Source organism: Abramis brama, assembly GCF_963993115.1.
Source record: "Abramis brama genome assembly, chromosome: 23".
Lineage (NCBI taxonomy): Eukaryota > Metazoa > Chordata > Actinopteri > Cypriniformes > Leuciscidae > Abramis > Abramis brama.
This window is the reverse complement of record NC_139985.1, coordinates 16,779,704-16,801,145: the sequence shown is the minus strand read 5'-3', so window position 1 is coordinate 16,801,145 and position 21,442 is coordinate 16,779,704. Positions and strand designations below refer to the sequence as shown.

General features: G+C 37.4%; 1 protein-coding gene across 5 annotated transcripts in view; it reads left to right on the top strand.

Moving 5' to 3' along the window:
- Positions 1-21,442, top strand: part of LOC311074191 (uncharacterized protein) — a 155,230-nt gene that overhangs the window by 38,998 nt on the left and 94,790 nt on the right. For all 5 annotated transcript variants that reach the window (XM_084100593.1, XM_084100592.1, XM_084100594.1 and 2 more), the window contains one exon: positions 5,451-5,574. In XM_084100593.1, coding sequence (XP_083956719.1) covers positions 5,451-5,574 — 124 coding nt within the window. The remainder of the gene's footprint in view (positions 1-5,450; positions 5,575-21,442) is intronic.

The following is a 21,442-nucleotide window of genomic DNA, read 5'->3' as shown; positions in this document are numbered from 1 at the left end:
TGTGAGGAATGAAATCAATTTATCTTATATATTTCTTAACCTTGTACATTCAATTCCCCCACTCATAAATAATGAATTACAGTGTTTAAAGTTAAATTTGAGAAAGATGATCATCAGGATATAAATGATGCCTTTACAGTCATCATGCTTCAGATGAACTTTTGAAAGGACTCTTGGGACCATAATTTATACTGGCAATAAAGTGAAGAAAAAGCTTAGTTTGATGAGTGCATTAGATGGTTCATGAAAGCTCTTTTTTTTTCACTTACCTCCCTCTGTCATATGCAAATTTGGTGCATTTTGATTGGTTCTCGTGTGTCGTGTAACCAGTGACATTGCATAAATTACGTCTCTTTGACGTGCCATATTTTAATGTGCAAACAAATTGTAGATTATCAGTGAATAATGACTTACATTTCTTTCTTTCTTTTTTTTAAATGGCTTTCAAAGACTTGAAAAAAGTCAAACACAAATTTAATGATGCTTTTTGCTTTCAGAGTTTGAAAGCCATTGGTCACCAGTCACTTTTATTGAAAAGAGCAGCAGGAACATCTCCTTTAGGCATATGTTTTGAATATCATGAGAGTGAGTAAATGATGTTCCTTAGATCATATAGGGTAGGGCTGTGCAATTAATTGAATTTCGATTTCGATTTCGATTTTTGCTCCCAACGATCACCAAAATAGTATAATCGAGTAAAAACGATTATTTTGCCATGTTCTGTTTTGAAAGAACGCTCTTATTTTGTCTTTTGTTCTGAATGACGCGCGCACATCCGCCCCTCCCGATTGCATAAACTCTCTCAGCTTGAATGTTTAAACTGATAAAACTTAAAAAGAAGTGAAAATGATAAACTTTAGTTACGATGCAATGCTGGTCCGATTGTACAAGTGACAATTCCATCATGTCCCGACTCCTAAACGCGAATGTGTAGTTTCGACGCTTGCCTTGTCCAGCGCATTTTGAGAGACAGAGAGAGAAGACGCGGCACCGCTGAACACTCACGCGGTTTGTGAAATTGCTTCTTGGAGAAAGTTTTAAAATGATTGATTTGATTTTATAGTCTGTGTGGATTCATTTAGGCTACTCATACAATCTACATGCTAAAGTGAATCAATGTTTGCGGGGGAATTTCCCGCATTATAAGTGGTAGACCTGCGGGAATTATTAAAATACTCATTGAAGTATTATCTGTTATATATTATTTATTTTAATAGTTCAAAAAGTACAATAAATGTTCAAATTTCGATTTTTTAAGAATTGTTGAAAGGTGTCTTTGGTAACACTTTACAATAAGGTTCATTAATTAGCATTAGTTAACTACCTTTATTAAGATTAACTAATAATGAACAATACTTCTACAGCATTTACTAATCTTAGTTAATATTAATTTCACCATTTACTAATACGTTATTAAAATGAAAGGTTGTATTTGTTAACATTAGTTAATGCACTGTAAACTAACATGAACAAACAATGAACAGCTGTATTTTTATTAACTAACAATAAAAAAGATTAATAAATACTGTAACAAATGTATTTCTCATTGTTAGTTCATGTTAGTAATACATTAACTGTTAACTAATTAACATTATTGTAAAGTGTTACCGTGTCTTTTTAATAAATGCAACACGTTCCCAAAGTCATGTGAAATAATCGTGTTACATAATCGTGATTTCAATACTGACCAAAATAATCGTGATTATGATTTTTTCCATAATCGAGCAGCCCTAATATAGGGTTGCATCAAACTACATAAAAATGCATTATAATACAATTGTAATGTCAGATAGCTCTCACGTTTTTGTTTAAGGAGATGGAGCAGCTTTATTTTAGAGCATCAAAAGTAGTCTCATTGTGCAGAGAATCATATTCTCATTCTGTTTTGTTTTGGCTCATGATGTCGGGATGGTGGGGTGGGCGTCTCCAGACTGCAGGGAGTTGGATGTCACAGACAAATGTGTGCTGTCAGTACTCCCATCTGGGGCAGGATACTGTCATTCTGTATTTTTCACTCTTGCTTTCTTTCTACATCATTTCTTTTTGTCAGTTTTTTCTTCCCTCAGCAGCTTTAAGACTCATACCATAGTAAGAAGCCATTCCCACAATCTTTCAGGGGCACATCAGTGCCAAATCCACCCTAGCAAACGTGCTAATGAAGTTCTCAAAACTTCAGAGAATGCAGAAATGAAGTTTATCGATTTTTCATTTGATCCTCTTTTTGTGGTATTAAGAAAACTATGGGCCGCAAAGGTGACTGACTCATGAAAATGGACTCGGTCAGCCAGAAAAAGGTAAAAGCCTAGAATCTTAAATATCAGAGGGCAATATTAGTATGTCAGAAGCATTAGAAATTTATGTGCAGTTGGATACAATTTATTGTTTTGTTTTTTTTCTGTTGTGAATTCCTCTTGCGGGCCGAACTCAAGTCTACGACTTGTCAATAGAGTAAATAGAAGTTCTGATTGATTGGCATCTCTGATTGTGTTCAGTTCTCTGAGCATTTTTGTTTACCTCAGATCACAGATACCTAAGATACCTCAGACATTAGATATATACAAATGCCTGTAAATTTAATTAACATTTGTGCCACATTTGTGTGTGATTATTTCACTGCTATTTCATGCGAATAAACAGCTCTAATATTGGGTGCAACTTATTTTTATATCTTATATGAAAAAATACATTTAGTATTTTATATTATATTATATTATATTATACCATATATTTCACCAGGTTTGCACACACTGCAGGAGGGATTTTGGCCCACTCCTCCACACAGATCTTCTCTAGATCAGTCAAGTTTCTGGGCTGTCGCTGAGAAACACGGAGTTTGAGCTCCCTCCAAAGATTCTCTATTGGGTTTAGGTCTGGAGACTGGCTAGGCCACGCCAGAACCTTGATATGCTTCTTACAGAGCCACTCCTTGGTTATCCTGGCTGTGTGCTTCGGGTCATTGTCATGTTGGAAGACCCAGCCTCGACCCATCTTCAATGCTCTAACTGAGGGAAGGAGGTTGTTCCCCAAAATCTCGCAATACATGGCCCCGGTCATCCTCTCCTTAATACAGTGCAGTCGCCCTGTCCCATGTGCAGAAAAACACCCCCAAAGCATGATGCTACCACCCCCATGCTTCACAGTAGGGATGTTGTTCTTGGGATGGTACTCATCATTCTTCTTCCTCCAAACACGTTTAGTGGAATTATGACCAAAAAGTTCTATTTTGGTCTCATCTGACCACATGACTTTCTCCCATGACTCCTCTGGATCATCCAAATGGTCATTGGCAAACTTAAGACGGGCCTTGACATGTGCTGGTTTAAGCAGGGGAACCTTCCGTGCCATGCATGATTTCAAACCATGACGTCTTAGTGTATTACCAACAGTAACCTTGGAAACAGTGGTCCCAGCTCTTTTCAGGTCATTGACCAGCTCCTCCCGTGTAGTTCTGGGCTGATTTCTCACCTTTCTTAGGATCATTGAGACCCCACGAGGTGAGATCTTGCATGGAGCCCCAGTCCGAGGGAGATTGACAGTCATGTTTAGCTTCTTCCATTTTCTAATGATTGCTCCAACAGTGGACCTTTTTTCACCAAGCTGCTTGGCAATTTCCCCGTAGGCCTTTCTAGCCTTGTGGAGGTGTACAATTTTTTCTCTAGTGTCTTTGGACAGCTCTTTGGTCTTGGCCATGTTAGTAGTTGGATTCTTACTGATTGTATGGGGTGGACAGGTGTCTTTATGCAGCTAACGACCTCAAACAGGTGCATCTAATTTAGGATAATAAATGGAGTGGAGGTGGACATTTTAAAGGCAGACTAACAGGTCTTTGAGGGTCAGAATTCTAGCTGATAGACAGGTGTTCAAATACTTATTTGCAGCTGTATCATACAAATAAATAGTTAAAAAATCATATATTGTGATTTCTGGATTTTTTTTTTTTTTGATTATGTCTCTCACAGTGGACATGCACCTACGATGACAATTTCAGCCCCCCCCCATGATTTCCAAGTGGGAGAACTTGCAAAATAGCAGGGTGTTCAAATACTTATTTTCCTCACTGTATATTGTTAATCACCTGTTCTGTTTAAATTAGTTTTTCTTTAAAATGTCTAAAAATCATTAAAACATAAAAAAAAAATATGTAAGCATATACTATCAAGTATAAGAATTGATGGTGATCAGCAGAAATTTTCTGTGTAGTTGCACTTATTCCCACAAAAGTAATTTATTTTGCATCACCCCAGTAAATACTTAACCTGAAAATTATCCACTCAAGGCGGCCTGTACCACATCGATGGCTGAATGCTTCATTAAGAACACATCATAGGCAGATGCATGTGACCAAGGGGAGGGAGGGAGAGAGAGAGAGAGAGAGAGAGAGAGAGAGAGAGAGAGAGAGAGAGAGAGAGAGAGAGAGAGAGAGAGAGAGAGATAGAGTGTAAAGTGATCCTGCAAGGACAAATCAATAGGTTATTTCAGCCCTCGTAGAGTATTCACAGTTCTCTTAATCCATTATAAAACCCATATTTATCTGTGGGATATGGTGGTCTTGCTGAATTGAGTTCATAAATAAGTTTGCTTTGCTTTGGGACAATAGAATTTGACCTCTGTCCACAAACATAGATAATAATGTTATAAGACGACTGGTGCAAAACTCTCAAAATACTTAATGAAGTAGCTGAGGCCCTTGGCGCCATAGTTATCCCTCCTCATAGCAAAGAATGTGTTTACCCTTATAAAAATGTATTCTATTATTATGTCCCAGAACCCTACTGTAGATTTAAGATTGTATTGATGAAACAATTGAGATTTCATCATATGAAAGCACGAAGAAATAAAAAGAACATGTAATCATTTTTGGCTGCATAAAAATGGAACGGTTATGTAAAAATGTATCTATATGCTAACACTTTATTTTGATGGTCCCCCAACAGACATTCTACTGGGGGGAATGGGATCATTCTTTTTTTGGGTGAACTATCCCTTTAAACACTTGTCTTGCATTTGAGTTCCTGTCCCATGCCCTTGAGTTCCCTTTGTGATCATGCATATGTTTCTTGACAGTGTTAGTCTTCTGAGCATATTTTTGCAATGAAAGAATAATAGAAGCATTTGTGAAGTTCACTGTATTATGGAGCACTGGATCAGACAGCACTCTCATCAGATAGAGACAGACACTTCAAAACAATTACCTGCCCCCTGTTGTTTTCTTTAGAGAGGAGAAATGTGTTCTCCTCATTCAGGATGTGATTTAGCGAGGCTAAGTCTATGTTTTGCAGGGAAATTGTAAAGAATACTTGTCTTACAATTGTATTGTGCTGTTGTCATTTCCTCTCACTGCAGTCTGTAATTTTTTGAGAGGTAGTGTTTCATATTATTTGGAGTTACTGAAGCTGTAATTTAAAACAATGGGGGACAAGATGACTGTTTGCCTGATTTTTCTTCTGCAGTCATGTCTACGTGATCCCTGCATTTACATGGACGCTCTCATTGGGTATTATCCTGGCCCAGGTCATCATTCAGCCCATCACGTCACTGCTGACGCTCCTCAAAGGAATCCTGCTGGTTATTACCGTAAGTTTAATATTCATAAATGGATTTATTTAGCCTTTTATTTAGCTTGCTTGTGCTACACATATGAAACAACTTTTGATATAACATGTTGATTTGTTTTTTGTGCTCACTTTTATTGCAGTTTTATTCTTTTGTGTGATTAATGAAATCTGGAAATTGTTATTTATATACATTTTTATTCATTGGTTTATAGATTTCTCAGGTGATTCATACATTTCTTAACTGATTTCTCAATTATTGTGTGTCACATTTGGGCCACCATAAAAAAAAAGTGAAAATCACAACTTATCACAAGTGATATGATATCCACATGCATGTATCTACGCTACTGTTCAACAGTTTCAATGGTCTTTTTGAATGAAGTCTCTCGTTTTCACCAAGGCTGCATTTATTTGATCAAAAATACATAACTTCAATATTGTGAACAATCTACGATTTACAATCTATTTTATTATATTTTAAAATTGTATTTATTGATGTGAAGGCAAAGCTGAATTTTCAGCATCATTACTCCAGTCTTCAGTGTCACATGATCCTTCAGAAATCATTCTAATATGCTGATTTGGTGCTCAAGAAACATTTATTGTTATTATTATTATTTTAAATATTCATTTATTTTACAAAAAAAATAGTGTTTATATAGATTTTTCTGTGTTATTATTGGTAATTATGCCCACAGAATGAGTGCCTTGTTAGTCTGTGAAGGAGCCACAAATGACAAAAATTAATTAACTGAAATATTTGAAAAGATGTGACACTGTAGACGCAATGAACAATAATTATGAAATGATAATGCTTTCTGAAGAGCTCCTCATAGCGAGAAGAGAGAAGAGAGTATTTCTGTGTGCATATGTGTGTGTGAGACGTTGCATGTTTTTTTCACTCCAATAAGTCCAGAGGAGAGCGTCACCTTTAATATACTGACTCTGATCTGTGAGTGACACCTCACACTTCAAGAGGTTTCATTCAAATGTAGAACTATAATAAATGGGTGCATTGCAGTGTCTTGGAGGGCACTTCAAGAGGGGGATTATTAAAACAGGAAAAAAAATGTTTATTACTATATGTATCATTTTTAATACTGAAATGGTTTTACCTTTTCAGTGCAATGTCTTGAGAGTTCTCCACCATGGATGTGTTGTCCTTAAAGACAAGGAGCTCTGGGCTGTATTCAGTGAGTTGGTGACCTGTTTACACTAACCTCACGGGACAGCAGAAAACGATCCCAGCGCTCTTTTCAGCTAAAGGGAAGAACTAACAGTTTTCCCTTGATAATAAGCACATTTGACCCAGCAACAAAGTAAAAAGTTAGAGCAAACATGTTACACTTCAAATAGTTTTACTCTCACATAGCCAGATTGGAAGTGTGGTCCACATTACAGCTCATTCACTTGGACAGGAAGAGACTCTCTGAGCAACATGTTATGTGACCAACCACAATTTGTTTTATTTTTACATGGCCTTTAATTGGTGGGTTTGTCTAAAATATTGGGTACCTGCTTGGAAAAATAATACTTCTAATTGCAGCGTCAATCTACAATCTGTCATTAAGAAAAACACAAAGGAAATGGCTAAAATGTGTGTACATGTTGTGATCATAATTAACATTATTTCACAGTTATTATATCATTCAAATGTTTGAGGTCGGTACAATGTTTTAATGTTTTTGAAAGAACTCTCTAATGCTCACCAAGGCTGCATTTAATTGATTCAAAATACAGTAAAAATAAAACTCTTGCTCGCTCGCTCTAGATTCCGGGAGATTTTAACTAATTTGCGGGCATCATGGAGCCGCTATTAATATGCGGGAGACTCCCGGAACTTCTGGGAGACTTGGGATGTCTGTAGGTACTCTCGCATATAGGCCTAATAGTCAGTACGAATGGAATGTTATTATGTGTCATGGAACATTGCGCTCCCCAACTCGCGAAAGGTCGGATGTGCTCCATCTTTTGATTCAAGGTTTTCTAAACAAAACTTATGTAAGACACAATGTCATTAGACACAATCCATGTCATCAGAATCAATGTAATTAGACACAACGTGCACACATGTGCAGGGCAATGCTATTTTTTCTTTTTTTTTTCGGTGATGACGGTGACGAGCTCAGACCCGCGTTAGGCATCATGTGACCGCGGTATTGCGGTAATGCGGTAACCGCCCCAGCCCTAATTGTATTTGTGCTTATTGAATATAGTGGATTTAATGCAGATAAATAACAGGAGGCATTTTGTGTTTTGTAGAAGGACTTTTCTGTATCTGCTGAATGAGTATTTGTGCCAACTTTGTGGTCCTGGTTAGGATTTTGCCACATTGAGTACAACTACGAGGTTCATGGTTGGATGTAGCTACAGTAGACAGTTTGATTACTGCTACGGACTTCCTTTGATGGGAAATCTATATGTTTGATGACGGTCATATACTTCATTGGATTTCATTTACCATCAAACCTCCACATCATTTGACTCCTTAAAGACAGTTAAGACTTGCATCTGACTTTCACAATCACCTTAACTTTTACACAGTGATCGTTATAAAGACCTTATCATATATTGCTGGAACTTCAACCCATATACAGAACCATATATATATATATATATATATATATATATATATATATATATATATCTTTGTGTGCTGGGTGTTTTTGCAATACTGTTTGAATGTTGTTCAACTCTCCCGAAAGTCAAACGCACTCCGTTTAAATGCTAGATTCTTACTAGTCTCTTTCATTCAGTCTCACGAATGCATCGAAATAAGCACATCCAGCTTCCTCGAGGAGTCGAACGCACTCCACCAGGGGTATTTAGTCCTACACGCACATATAAAAAAAGCGTCTCATGAAGACAAAAAGTGTTGATGCCGAATATTCAGGCACCCCCTTTATACTCAGGGCCGCTCTGTTATGGACTGCCATCAACCAATGTTTTATTGGCGTGTGTTTACACGCTTCAGACACCGGTCACACTGATGGCGTCCCCTGTAGAATCAATCGAAGATGCAAAGTTGAGTTCCACTTCGAAAGGGAACTATATAAGCACAAATTATATATTGGCACCATGTTGTTGTTGTTTTATTTTTTCATTGTATTGGGTGATAATGGACAATTTATTGGCCAGTCACTTCCTTTTAGAGTGTGGCCCTGAGATATTTTTTTGTAAAACATACAACAAACTTTATTATTGTTAGTTATGCACAACTCTTTTTTTTTTTAAATCACACTAGAGTTGTCAAAGTAACTTTTTGTCAACTTTGGTACCAAGTCGGTAATGAAATATATATATTTTTTATGCAATACCTCTGATTGGCTATTGTGTTCACGTGCTCATTGGATCAAAGCACGGGAGCATTTGAGAGCACACGGAAGTGTTTGAAAGTGTTTGGAGAAAAAACAGGAGCGGGACCGTTTGAAAGTACAAGCAGGCGTCTATCAGCGGACCGGTCTGCTTTCAAACTCTCCCGTCTGTATCTGTGTAAGCGCTCGGTGAAGAGATGTATCATTGATGTATCACAGCGCTCAAAGCGTCACATTTTAAAATTTCAGTACTGACTTGGTACCGAAGTCAGTTCATTTTGACAACTCTAAATCACATAAGCTCTCTTGTACTGATGCCCATCTGATGGTATAGATGTATAATATAAGCTTGCAAAAGCATTTGTTGGATAATACTTTACTTTTTGAAAACATTATCATTTCCATGCAGCCAAACAGATTGCTACTTCTGATTTTCAGAGAACCTTTTACAGTTTTGGGCTGCAAGTGGTCCGTGGGCATCTCATTTGGGTCAAATTCACCTTAAACTCCTCCTTTTACTCTTTAAGCTATGCTGCTAGGCTGGCGCTACACTGCAATGCTTTGTATAATCACAGCAAGCCATTCATCAAGTGCCACGACTGCCCCCAGGCTCTGGTCAGTAAGCTAGCTGACAGTAATTCTCAACCCCGTCTCATCAGTGGTCAAATTCCAGCCCATCAATCACACTTGCTGATGTATTATCCCTGTTTGAAATGTCCATGCTTATCTATAATTTGGGCGGTTATCATTTATGAGTTAGTGTTTTATGATGCGTGGACGGCCCCTCCTGCATCACGCTGTGAATCATGCCACCTAGACGCAGCAGAAGAGCCCCTGATGAGATATCATCTGTGACTGGCTCTTACGTTTAACAGCGGGCGACATATTTTCATGACACTCCCAATGCTACAGTGATCCATGAAATGCCCTCCACCAAATCTCCAGTTCAAGTCGGTGTAATTTAACGCTTTACTATAAAGTAGCAGATAATTGCTCTCCTTCTGCTCAAATGAGGCCAGGAACGATCACGTCTCTTATGTGGAGGGGTTGATTGTGTGCTAATTGTGGGGTGTGGCTGAATTATGCCATTGGCCAGTGATGTTTGATAGCAGAATATTGGCCTACCTGTTCAAATACTCCATAGTGTTGGAATGACAGTGTTAGTTGTGGCTTCATTATGTGACCAGTTTGGGTGTACTGTTAGCATTCCCATTCATCTCAGTGGTAATTGCCTAGCTGGTGGATGTATGGTACAGTATGTGACCTGCATGTTGCCATCTTTGATACATTGACACTCTTTTTTTTTTCTTTTTTTTTCTGGATTTATTAATTTATACAAAAATAAATGTAATATGTAATTTCTGCATGCAGTGACTTCAATTTAACATTCTAGAGTTTAGAGCCCGACCGATATATCGGCGGGCCGATATTATCGGCCGATATTAGGCATTTTCCAAACTATCGGTATCGGCATTTATTATGGCCGATAAATGAATATTTAAAAAATAAAATAAAAGTGGACGAAACACCCTGCAACCAGTGGTTAAATTGGGCCGGGGCTCTCCGGGGCTCAGCCCCGGCACATAAGCCTGCTCCCGAGTCGTCATATACTGACGCTTTGGACATTTCGTCTACATCGAACGCACATGGCACCCTTTAGCGTCAATATGAGACGCACAGAGCTTTGTTCGGTGATGGGTGGGTTTAGGTCTGGAGTAGGGTTAGGGTTAGACCGCTAGGAGGCGCCTTCTGGCCCATATCTATCTGCGTCTCATATTGACGCTGATGTGAAAGGCGCGCGCAAGTTCCAGAACCTTCTACTGCCTTCTACTGCCTTAAAAAAAAAAAAAAAAAAACCACCTCACGAGCTGCTGGCCGCCGCCGCAATTTTGTCAAGTTCAGCACAACGTTGGATGTAAAAAAAAGTGCCCTGGCCTTGAATGACAAGGTAAGGAAAATAAGACTTAATCGAAATTAAATAACCAAGACCATCTATTATTCATATTTTCCACCAATGCAATAACTGTGAACTGGACTTTGCATCGCTGCAGCACACACCATTATACAAATTTTTCCTGGTTACTAATGATTCTTTGCCTCATATAAATGTTTTTTTTCTTGTTTGTTATTTGTCCATGTGCCCTGTTTACTAAATATGCTATTGTTGATCTCACTTAATTCGTCTATTATTCATATTTTCCACCAATGCAATAACTGTGAACTGGACTTTGCATCGCTGCAGCACACACCATTATACACATTTTTCCTGGTTACTAATGATTCTTTGCCTCATATACAATTTTTTTTTTCTTGTTTGTTATTTGTCCATGTGCCCTGTTTACTAAATATGCTATTGTTGATCTCTTGCACTCCATGAAATTGCACTGTCGATTGATGCTGTGATGTAATCTCGTTGACAATAAATTATTATTATTATTATTAGTTTATTATTAGTTTCAAAGGGATAGTTCACCCCAAAATGAAAATTCTGTCATAATTTACTCACTCTCAAGTTGTTCGAGTTTTTTTCTTCTGCTGAACACAAAAGAAGATTGAAGAGTGAAGAATGTTGGTAGTTAAACAGTCGACGGTAGCCATTGGCTTCCATATTATTTTTTCCTACTATGGAGGTCAATGGCTACCATCAACTGTCTAGTTCCCAACATTCTTCACTCTTCAATCTTCTTTTGTGTTCAGCAGAAGAAAAAAACTCAAACAACTTGAGAGTGAGTAAATTATGACAGAATTTTCATTTTTGGGTGAACTATCCCTTTAATTGTAGTATCTGCATTGTTGGCAAGATAGCAAGTATATTGCTGTTCACATTGTTTTAAAGCACTTCAAAATATTAAATACAAAACATTAACATGGTTAAAACTTGTGTTTTTTTTTTTTACTTGCTCAACTGCTTAGTTGCCACCCCTCAGAGGCCTCTTTAATGAAGGGGAGGTATTGTTTCTTTATTACCAGATCAACTCAGGAGGTAATTTATTCAATTTTGGAGAAATTGATGAAAAGGTTTAGTAGATGGATATGGTTAATCTTTATTTACAGAAAACAAATTATACTGTATCTGATAGTCTGGAAAATACAGTTACCCCATAAATCCTGTGTAGAATTTGTGGGAACAGTTTGGTTGGAAAGTTGGTTAGACCCATAGGATGTGAAAATTCATCTCAAGTCATCTTTATTTCTATAGCGCTTCATACAACTTAATATTACGACAAACTTAACAGGTAGAATGCAAAGGTTTGCAATTTTATTGCTGCCAATATTATATATATATATAATTAAATGAAAAGTCTAAAAAGCCAGGGGTGTCTAAAGTGCCATTTAATGGTTTATTTTTCAAAAAAAAATTCCCGGGGGGGCATACCCCCGGACCCCCCTAGGGACAGAGCCCCCCCACATAATGAATCCCAATTTAACCCCTGCCTGCAACCATGTTATGAGTGTTGGCGCTGCATAGTTTGTCCACCAGAGGGCACTCTACAAGGAAGACTGTTAACATCAATGAGCTTGGAAATCACAACAAACTTATTCTGCCTAAATAAAGTAATGATTACTGTATTTATAACTAGCATATCTGTAGTTCCAGTCCCTGCATTGTAAAACGTAAGTTAGGCACGTGAGGAGTGAACATTTAGACATAGAGAAAAAGTAAACATACTGTAGCCTGTGGATAAAAGTTAGCTTTTCTTTTACACGTGTGTGAAATCCAAGTGTGCGTTGCTGACTTTGTTTAGCCGCAGCATTAACGAGTCACATAATGTATTTAGTGCATCACTAAGTAGTAGATTTTAGAAGGCAGGCAGCAAATGATGATTGAAAATGGTTTGTTGTAGCTTGATGGAATAGATGGATAGAATTAAAAGAGTGCAGGTAAAGGGATAAGAAAGTTGACATTGTAATTATAAGGTAGCTTATAACATTGACATTGACATGTGGCAGACGCTTTTATGAAAAGCGACTTACATTGCATTTCAAGGTACACATTTACAATCTTATCAGTTCTTGCTTTGAACCCATGACCTTGGCGTTGCAAGCACCAACGCTCTACTGCTCTACACACACACACACACACACACACACCACACACCACACACACACCACACACACACACTAGGAGTGACCTTTGTCTTGTTTAATAATAATACAAATGATGATGATAATAATAATATCATCATCATTGATTTTTTTTTAATTATTACTGTCAATATTAATAATAATAGTTGATTTTCTTTTTGTTCAAAGGACTTTAAGTTTCATATCTTAAGTTTGTATTTTTAATATACATTATATTTATCAGAACTTTAATATATTCTGTTCTGTTGTGACAATAAAGTTAATTTTAAAAAAAAATAAGTTTATTTTTAAACTGCATTATCATATTATTTTAGTAAGGCTGAGGACTCTTAAATAACTACAAATAACTAATGTTAGGGAAATCTGTTCATGTTTTGTTACGCGTTTCTGGATTTTTTAAAAAAAATATATATCGGCCGATATATCGGAATATCGGATTTTTAAATCACCAAATATTTGTATCGGTATCGACCTTAAAAATTCTTTATCGGTCGGGCTCTACTAGAGTTCAGTTTGAATGAAAGAATGACCACACCAGTTGACTATCTTGTCAATATATTAGGTAACACTTTATTTTGAAGGTCTACTTTAGAAATTCTACAAATTATTTGTAACTTTGCAACTACACGTCAACTAACTCTCATTAGAGAATTAGTAGACTGTCTACTTAATATCTGCTAGTACTTTATTTTGATAGTACCCCAACTGATATTCTACTGACTATAAGTAACTTTCCAACTACGTCAGCTTATTCTACTTCCCATTCATCATGCACCCCTGCTCTCCTCATTTTATATGTATCTCTTATCAGTTCAGAGGTCCATTCAATTTGCCCGTTAGTGCCCTGTGAAGTGGACTTTACAGGGTTTTTCACCATCATAAGTGAGATTTCAATCCGAAAGTAGCGTACATGTTCTGTTCAAAAAGCACCGCTAACTGCATGGATACATCTATACGTCACTTCACGTTTAACTTTTCTTGAAAATGATGTTTGTTTTTCAAAACCATATGAAACCAACATGAACACAAAGAGTACATATCTACATTTCTAACTTGGCAGATTTTTAAAATATTTTTTTTCTTTTTCTTTATCATGAATACTTTTGTTTCTCATTAACCCATTTGCTTCCTTGGCATTATGTCCTGGAGCCAATTATCTGAGCCGATATATAATGACAACCTCTGCCAGCAAGGGCTAACCATGAAAGTTAATCAGGCGAATTTTGACCCTATGGCCTTGACTATTAAGACTTCCCATGGTTCCTTTCTGTGGGGGTCAGCAGTGATGTTAAATAGTTTTAGAAAGTGTGTGCCAAGTTTCCATTGCAATATGAATAAAAGTTAAAAAGCAGACCGGCAGTAATTAAGAACAGGTGTAGCGTGCGTGTGTTGGGATTGTGGGCAGTACGCTGGAGGATGTCAGATGCTGTTCCCTAATTGCCACTAGCTGAGGATTTATTGTTAATGTTGGACCAACCTCCTTTAACTCCTGAGAGAGAATCGTAACCTGAAATATAGATTCATTAAGGATGCATATGGCACGCCTTTCAAATGGGCCCATGAAATATTTCATCTGGTAGACAATTCCTGGTTGGCGAACGAACAATTGTTGTTAAAATGATTCATAGTGCTAGACTAGAATCAGTATTGGGAGAGCATTACATATTTTAGCTTTCGGGCGCTTTTACCATCATCAGTTTGGTCTCGCTACATCTCTTTGTGGAAGATCTTCATTATATGTAGCCTATAATATGTATAAGCATCATCATCACAACAAAAAGCTGAAGAAAAGTCCACTGGTTTGTAGGCCAGGCCTCTGTGGCACTCTCGCAAATGGCATTTTGCTGGCTTGTGTTGGCTGATGGGATATAGCCATTACCTCTAATCAGTTTGCCTCTGTGGTGGGGTTTCTGACACAAAGAGTGCTGGGAAGGCATGACGGATTTTGCACAGGCTCTGCCTTTTTCAGGTCACTGATTCTTTGCGTCAACGTTCATGTCAGGGGCATTAGGAAACAAAGCTAAAAGCATGTGGCATTGCAGGGCTGTGTGAGTCTGTCGGGCTATTATACTCCACTGGCTCACAATCCATTAATACCTTCACTCTCCCTAATGATCATTTGGGTGAGACGCCTTAAGGATTGTCGCACACACTCAGACATGATACGTTTTACTACAGTAGCTCCTCCTTCCATCTCCTGCAAATGGAAACAGTATTTGCGGTTTGCTTCTGAAGGGCTGTTGAATATTGACCATGTCTAGTTTGTTGTGGCACAGCTGAGTATTTAAAAATAATTAGGAGATGAGTTTTGAACATTTATATGACATAATTTATAACAACAAAATCAGAAAATCCACACATGGCCAAATCCTATTTAAATTCCATTCGGTTTGTAAGGGGTAGTTTGAAGATTTTCCAATCCGTTCAATAGCACATGTAAACACTTGATCAGATTGAAAACTGAAACTGGACATGTGCAATGACATAGAAATGGCATAATGATGTATGACACACTGAATAAGCTGTTGTTGTTGATGAAGGAAAGATTCTTCTTCCGCTCATCGTCTGTTAAGTGGTGCAGGACAACCACCAGTCCCACCAGTATAGCCATAATGCCACATATAGCCACATTATCCAAAAACATATTAATTAGATATGTTTTAGCTGAGAAGGTAGACAAAGAAGTGTAAGGGGTAGTAAACAGTGGCGGAGCCAGAGGGGGGTCCACCCCGGGTGCCACCCCAAAATTTTATTTGCTACTGGCAGTTGCTGATGCTGATTTAAAAAAAAAAAAAATTACGTACGCCGGCAGCGCGTCGCGCGCGCAGTTTTCAAACGGACGAGCAGAGGACGAGAGATGGTTGCAAGATACCGAACTTCACCGAATAAGAAAACATCATATTTGAAGTAAGTTTTCAAGGTTTAGCATCAGGGTGGTTTGCTCCGAATACATTAGGCCTAATACACGCATACAGTAGGCTACCTTGCCGTGTGTACGTTACAGTATACAAATGTTCTAGCTAATGTGAGGATAGGAGATCAAAACGCAGGCAAAGAAGAGCAGAAACAAGTGATATATCATAATGCGATCACTATAGGACTGTGAAGCTTTATGGGTGTAGGGTGTTGATGGACTCGATCTACTGTGTTTTTACCGTCATTAAATCGGATCTAGATGTAGTCTTTGATAAAAACGTGATTTTCTCAGCTTTTTGCTCATGTTGCTTTTTATGAAACTTGCCAACATTCAAGTGTTGATAAAAAAAGACGCACGAAGCTAGAATAAAACAGTTTTTTTTTTTTTTTTTAAAAGCACAGGGTCTGTTCTTTCTTTTGGTATGTTCAGATATTCATACAACAAAATATTCTGGGGTGCCATGAAATTGTGAAAATGACCAAAAACACCTTCTTCTTTTTTTATACTGGCGAGAAAGAGTTAAGATAAAAATGTTGGTAATTGGATGATGATTAGAATATGAATATGATTGGAATTTGGAATCATATTTTAAATGTGTCATATTTTTGAACAGGGTCAATTAAACATGAAAAGAAAGGGAGAGATAGGCTATCAGAGATCTTTTTAAATAAGCACAAACATAGTCCAGTCATTTTTATGAAAAAAGGTTGAACAAATTGCAACAGAAGCAAACTCAAATAATTTTGTATCCTCAATATGTCCTGAGTAAGGAAAAAAAGTCCAGAAGAATCCCATTAGGGGAAAGTTTTGAAAACTGTTTCTGGGGGTTCACTTTTTATTTTACCTACCTTTTGTCTTCTGCATTCTCCTTACCATTGTCTCCTGTTCTTCCCTCAGACTCGTCCCCCAGAAACAGTCCCACGGACCCAGCCCCAAACCCCATCTCTTAAAAATGAATAAAGGCTGGTTTCTAAAGTACTTCTTCCTGCCTCTATGTATTAATGCTCATGGGTAGCCTAAATGGGTTCCATTCAGACCTTAACATTAAGTATTTTACTGTTATATGTCAACAAGATTCAACAAGACATTTTCACCTGGCTATACCCAATGTTTAGATCTGTTGTGGTATTTATGCAAATTAGCACATACGTAATTAGATTATGCACCGTTTGTCCATGTTAACAAACAATTAAAAAAAACTTGTAATACATTTTTTGTTTGTCTTGATTTAAGTAATCAACTCAGTAATTTTCATGGTGATATCTAAAGGTTAACATTTTTACCCTATTCATGTGAGAGAAAGAATGAATAGGCGTATGAATAGGCTATATTTGGGTCTTTTTCGAAACTTTCCCCTAATGGGATTCTTCGGGGCTTTTTTTTCCTTACTTAGGACATATTGAGGATACAAAATCAGTTGAGTTTGCTTCTGTTGCAATTTGTTCAAGGTTGACCCCCATTTTGGCTTAAAATGACTGGACTAACAGGCAGATCAGGTGCAAACAGACCCCAGCCCTTGCATCACCACTGGCTAGTCAGAGTCAGTGTGGTCAGACTTCAGGACCAGGAACAGGTCAGAGCATCTACCAGACACAGGCAGTCAATCACATACCCAATTCAGGAATTTAAGTTGAGATGATTTTGCCAGATTAAAAGGATAGTTCACCCAAAAATGAACACAAAAAAATAATTATAAATTAAATAATTATAATTAGAAAGAATAATTATAAATTATTATAAAGAAAGAATTATGTTGTATTAAATCTTCCTAGGATAAGATTTTATATTGATGGGCAATAAAATTGTTTAAATTTTTCAAGTACATGTCTGCTTGATGGCTGCTATCTAATTAAAAAAAATAATAATAATTTTTTTTTTTGTAAATGTGAGTTTTTTTGTAAATAAACGCAGCAGTTCATAACAGACACATGCTACGGTATCTTATCTCCTTGGTACTTCAGCTTTGTTTTCTGCAAATATTTTGGATGTTCAACACTTATAGACACAAACAGAGTGACCCAATTCCTTCCATAAGCTTTTCCACTGTCTGTGTGTGTGTGTGTGTGTGTGTGTGTGTGTGTGTGTGTGTGTGTGTGTGTGTGTGTGTGTGTGTGTGTGTGTGTACCCCCGAAAGTGGCAGTGGCCACCCCATGTATAAAACTCTAGTTCCGCCACTGGTAGTAAATTCCATAATTTAGGAGCATTAACACTAAATGACATTCCACCTACAGTTGACAACCGAAAACAAGGCATGGACAAAAGACAAAAGTTCAGATGATCTAAGGGACCGGTCAGGGTAGTAAGGGTAGAGTAGATCAGACTGATATGGGGGTGCAAGACCATTTAATGCCTTAAATGTTAGAAGTAATATCTTAAAGTGACTACGTGATGCCAAAGGGGTAGCCAGTGAAGATCATACAGTAGAGGAGTAATGTGAGCAGAACACCTGGTAGAGGTAAGAACTCTTGCTGCTGAGTTTTGAATATTCTGTAATCTTGCAATAAGTTTTTTTGGGACAGATTATGGACAGATGAAGAAGGCTTAACATGAACCCCATCAATATCAAATGACAGGTCCATCCTTTTGACTGAGGTAGCAGAGCCAATCATCAATATTTCAGTTTTAACCAAATTCAGGGACATCCAATGCTTGATATCCCTGATACATGCAATGAGCGAGTAAGGCAGGGATGGCCTATCAGAGCTGTTGGTAAGGTACATTTCTATTTCATCAGCATTGAAGTCCATGCATGATGTCACCAAGTGGATATATATATATATATATATATAAATGATGAGCAGTAGTGGGCCAAGAACTTGAACCCTGTGTAATCGGAGCAGTGGCAGTTTTATACCCTTGTGTAGTGATAGAATACTTTCTGTCGCTGATGTAGGAAATGAGCCAGGAAAGAACTGAACCAGTGACCGATTCAGTCTGATTCGGCAATCAGTTTGAATGAAAGAATGACACACTAGTTTACTTTCTTGTCAATATAATATTTGTATACTGTATGTCCCATTGTAATACCATGTTTGTTTGTTTTAATACATGTAATTGCCAAGGTATAGGAATATGGATTCAGTATCATGCTATTAGCAATAATGTACTTTTGTATCACGACAGTACTGTACTTCTTTGTAAGGGATGCGTTTCTCACAGGGTTCCCGCGGGGTCTTAAAAAGTCTTAAAATGTCTTAAATTCTGAACTTTAAATTTAAGGCCTTAAAACGTCTTAAAAACAGCCAGATTTTCATCCGCGGTCTTAAATTTCATTTAGTCAGGTCTTAAAAAAGATTTTACCCTCGTTCATTTCCAGAAACGCTGGCCGCATTAAGTTATTACAAAGTAGCAAAAAAGTATCGAAGTCGCTCGCCAAGAGGCAGTTCACATATCGCGTCTTTTTCGCGCTCAAGTTCTTTCAAATGTAGGCGCGCGGTAAGCGCACTTATAATTGAAGCGACGCGCTCGTTTTTTTTCCAGGCGCAGCAACATGAAAAAAGACATGAAGGATGGGGGTGCACCCAAACACTACGGGTGTTTTTCTCTTCTCCGTAAATAAATCTTGTAACAGAGCTACAGCAAGCGTTTTTCGGCGGTGGAAATCCATTAGCCACTAAAACTTTTTTGTCATTGTGGAGTTGCATAGCAACGACAGACGCCACGGGAAAATCGGACCGAATTTTACTATTAATAATAAAAGATAAGCTAAAGTGTATTGTAAATGTCACTAAATCATTTTTTATAAAAAAGAATGAGTCAAAAAAGATAAATTAAAGTCTGAAATATGTGAGGTTTATCTTTTTATAAAAACCTTTTTTGTCAACTTTATTTGAACTTGTACATGTTAGTATAACATGTTGCAAGACACTTTTAAAATCTGGCTATCATTTTTAATCGTATTATTTAAATGTTTATGTTAGTGCGTATTGATGCTAATTTTATTTGTTATTTGCTGTTTTTCGACATAAAACTTGGTGAATTGATTTCATTGTGTAGTATTAGTACTTTTTGAACAGGATTCTGTGATAAGTGATAATTTTTGGCACTATAATAATTAAATGAAATGTTCATGCCATTTCATCTCTAGTTATGATCAACTATGATCAACTAAAATCAACTAATTATGTGTTTTTTACAGTAGGCCTATAATATGCAAAGTACAATTTTATCTGATTCTGTTCTTTTCTCTGACACGCGTTGTTGGGTCTGGAAGGTTACTAATGTGATTGCTTTATCTGTAAATTAAGTTAATGCTTTTTCAATTACTGAATTCATTGAAATAAAATGAATTCTTTGATTTGAATATTTTTTGGCAATGCGTTGTGTAGGTCTTAAATTTCAATCTTTATGGTCTTAAAATGTCTTAAAAAGGTCTTAAATTTGACTAACTGAAACCTGCAGGAACCCTGTTCTCAGTACAACTAATTACATGTTATTGTTCAGTAGGGCTGTCATTTTATGTTAGAAAATCGATTGCACAATCGATCGGACCAACCAACACAAGTTTCGAAAACTAAAATAGGGAATCGATTTTAACGGCCTTCTCTCGGAGCGCGTCCAGCTCGTCACGATACGCCCGCAGCGAACGCGCGTCACACAGCAACTGCAGGCTCTGACAAAAACACATAACAGCAAATTATACTTCTGCATAATGTGTCTCTTTTTACTACAAAATTCTGTGAATTCTGCCGGTATTCAGACATCTCATTCATACAGATGAGAAAACTTCACGCCAATAAATCATCAGCAATATTGCTGACTTGTGCGCGTCTCAAGCGCCCTCTTTACGTTCGTCCTAATGCCTGTTAGTTGTCTGTGGATTTGCCTATATTTGGCGTTTAAAATGGAAACGTCTTTAGACATGGAAAATCGATTTTACAATCGATTCAATGAACACTTTTGTCTCAAAAATCAAACAGGATTTTTTCACAAAAGTGACAGCCCTATTGTTCAGTGACTGCAACTACTTCCCAGAAGGGAGCGGTATAAGGCCCACCCTTGTACCTTCATGGGCCCTGCATTAGGCCAATACAATTTTTTTTAGATGCTGAAAATGAATTGATTTGTAACAGAGTCTGTATAGTCTATGATTGCCCACACTGTGTAGTTAAATGCATTATGAAGCAGGGTTAATCAAGTTTGTCTCATGTCAGAGATGCTGATTACTTATGGTTCTTTCTTCCTCAAAGTTCCCAATGATTTTTTGATTTCACAATATGTCAGGGAAAGACAGAGAGAGAAAAAAAAATCAATTTTCTCTCTCCATGATGATTTATTTATTGTCTCTGCTGAAGAGCTCCACTACTCCATCACAAACACACTCCAGGAATCCATAAGGTTGTAACCTCATCATAACAATTCACTGCCAAGCTGGTAAATCACTTCTCCTAAATGTCGCAGCTAGCATGAGGCCTGACTTTTGGGAGGCACTATCTAGCTAATCAGCGCAATCTGCTTCGAGCGCGTCTTAGAATAGCTGGCAAAATCTCCTCTAATCATGTAATTCATAAAACCACAATCAAAAGTGCCTCTCAAAGCATGTAAATGTCACCCTGTCGGCTCACGGCCCG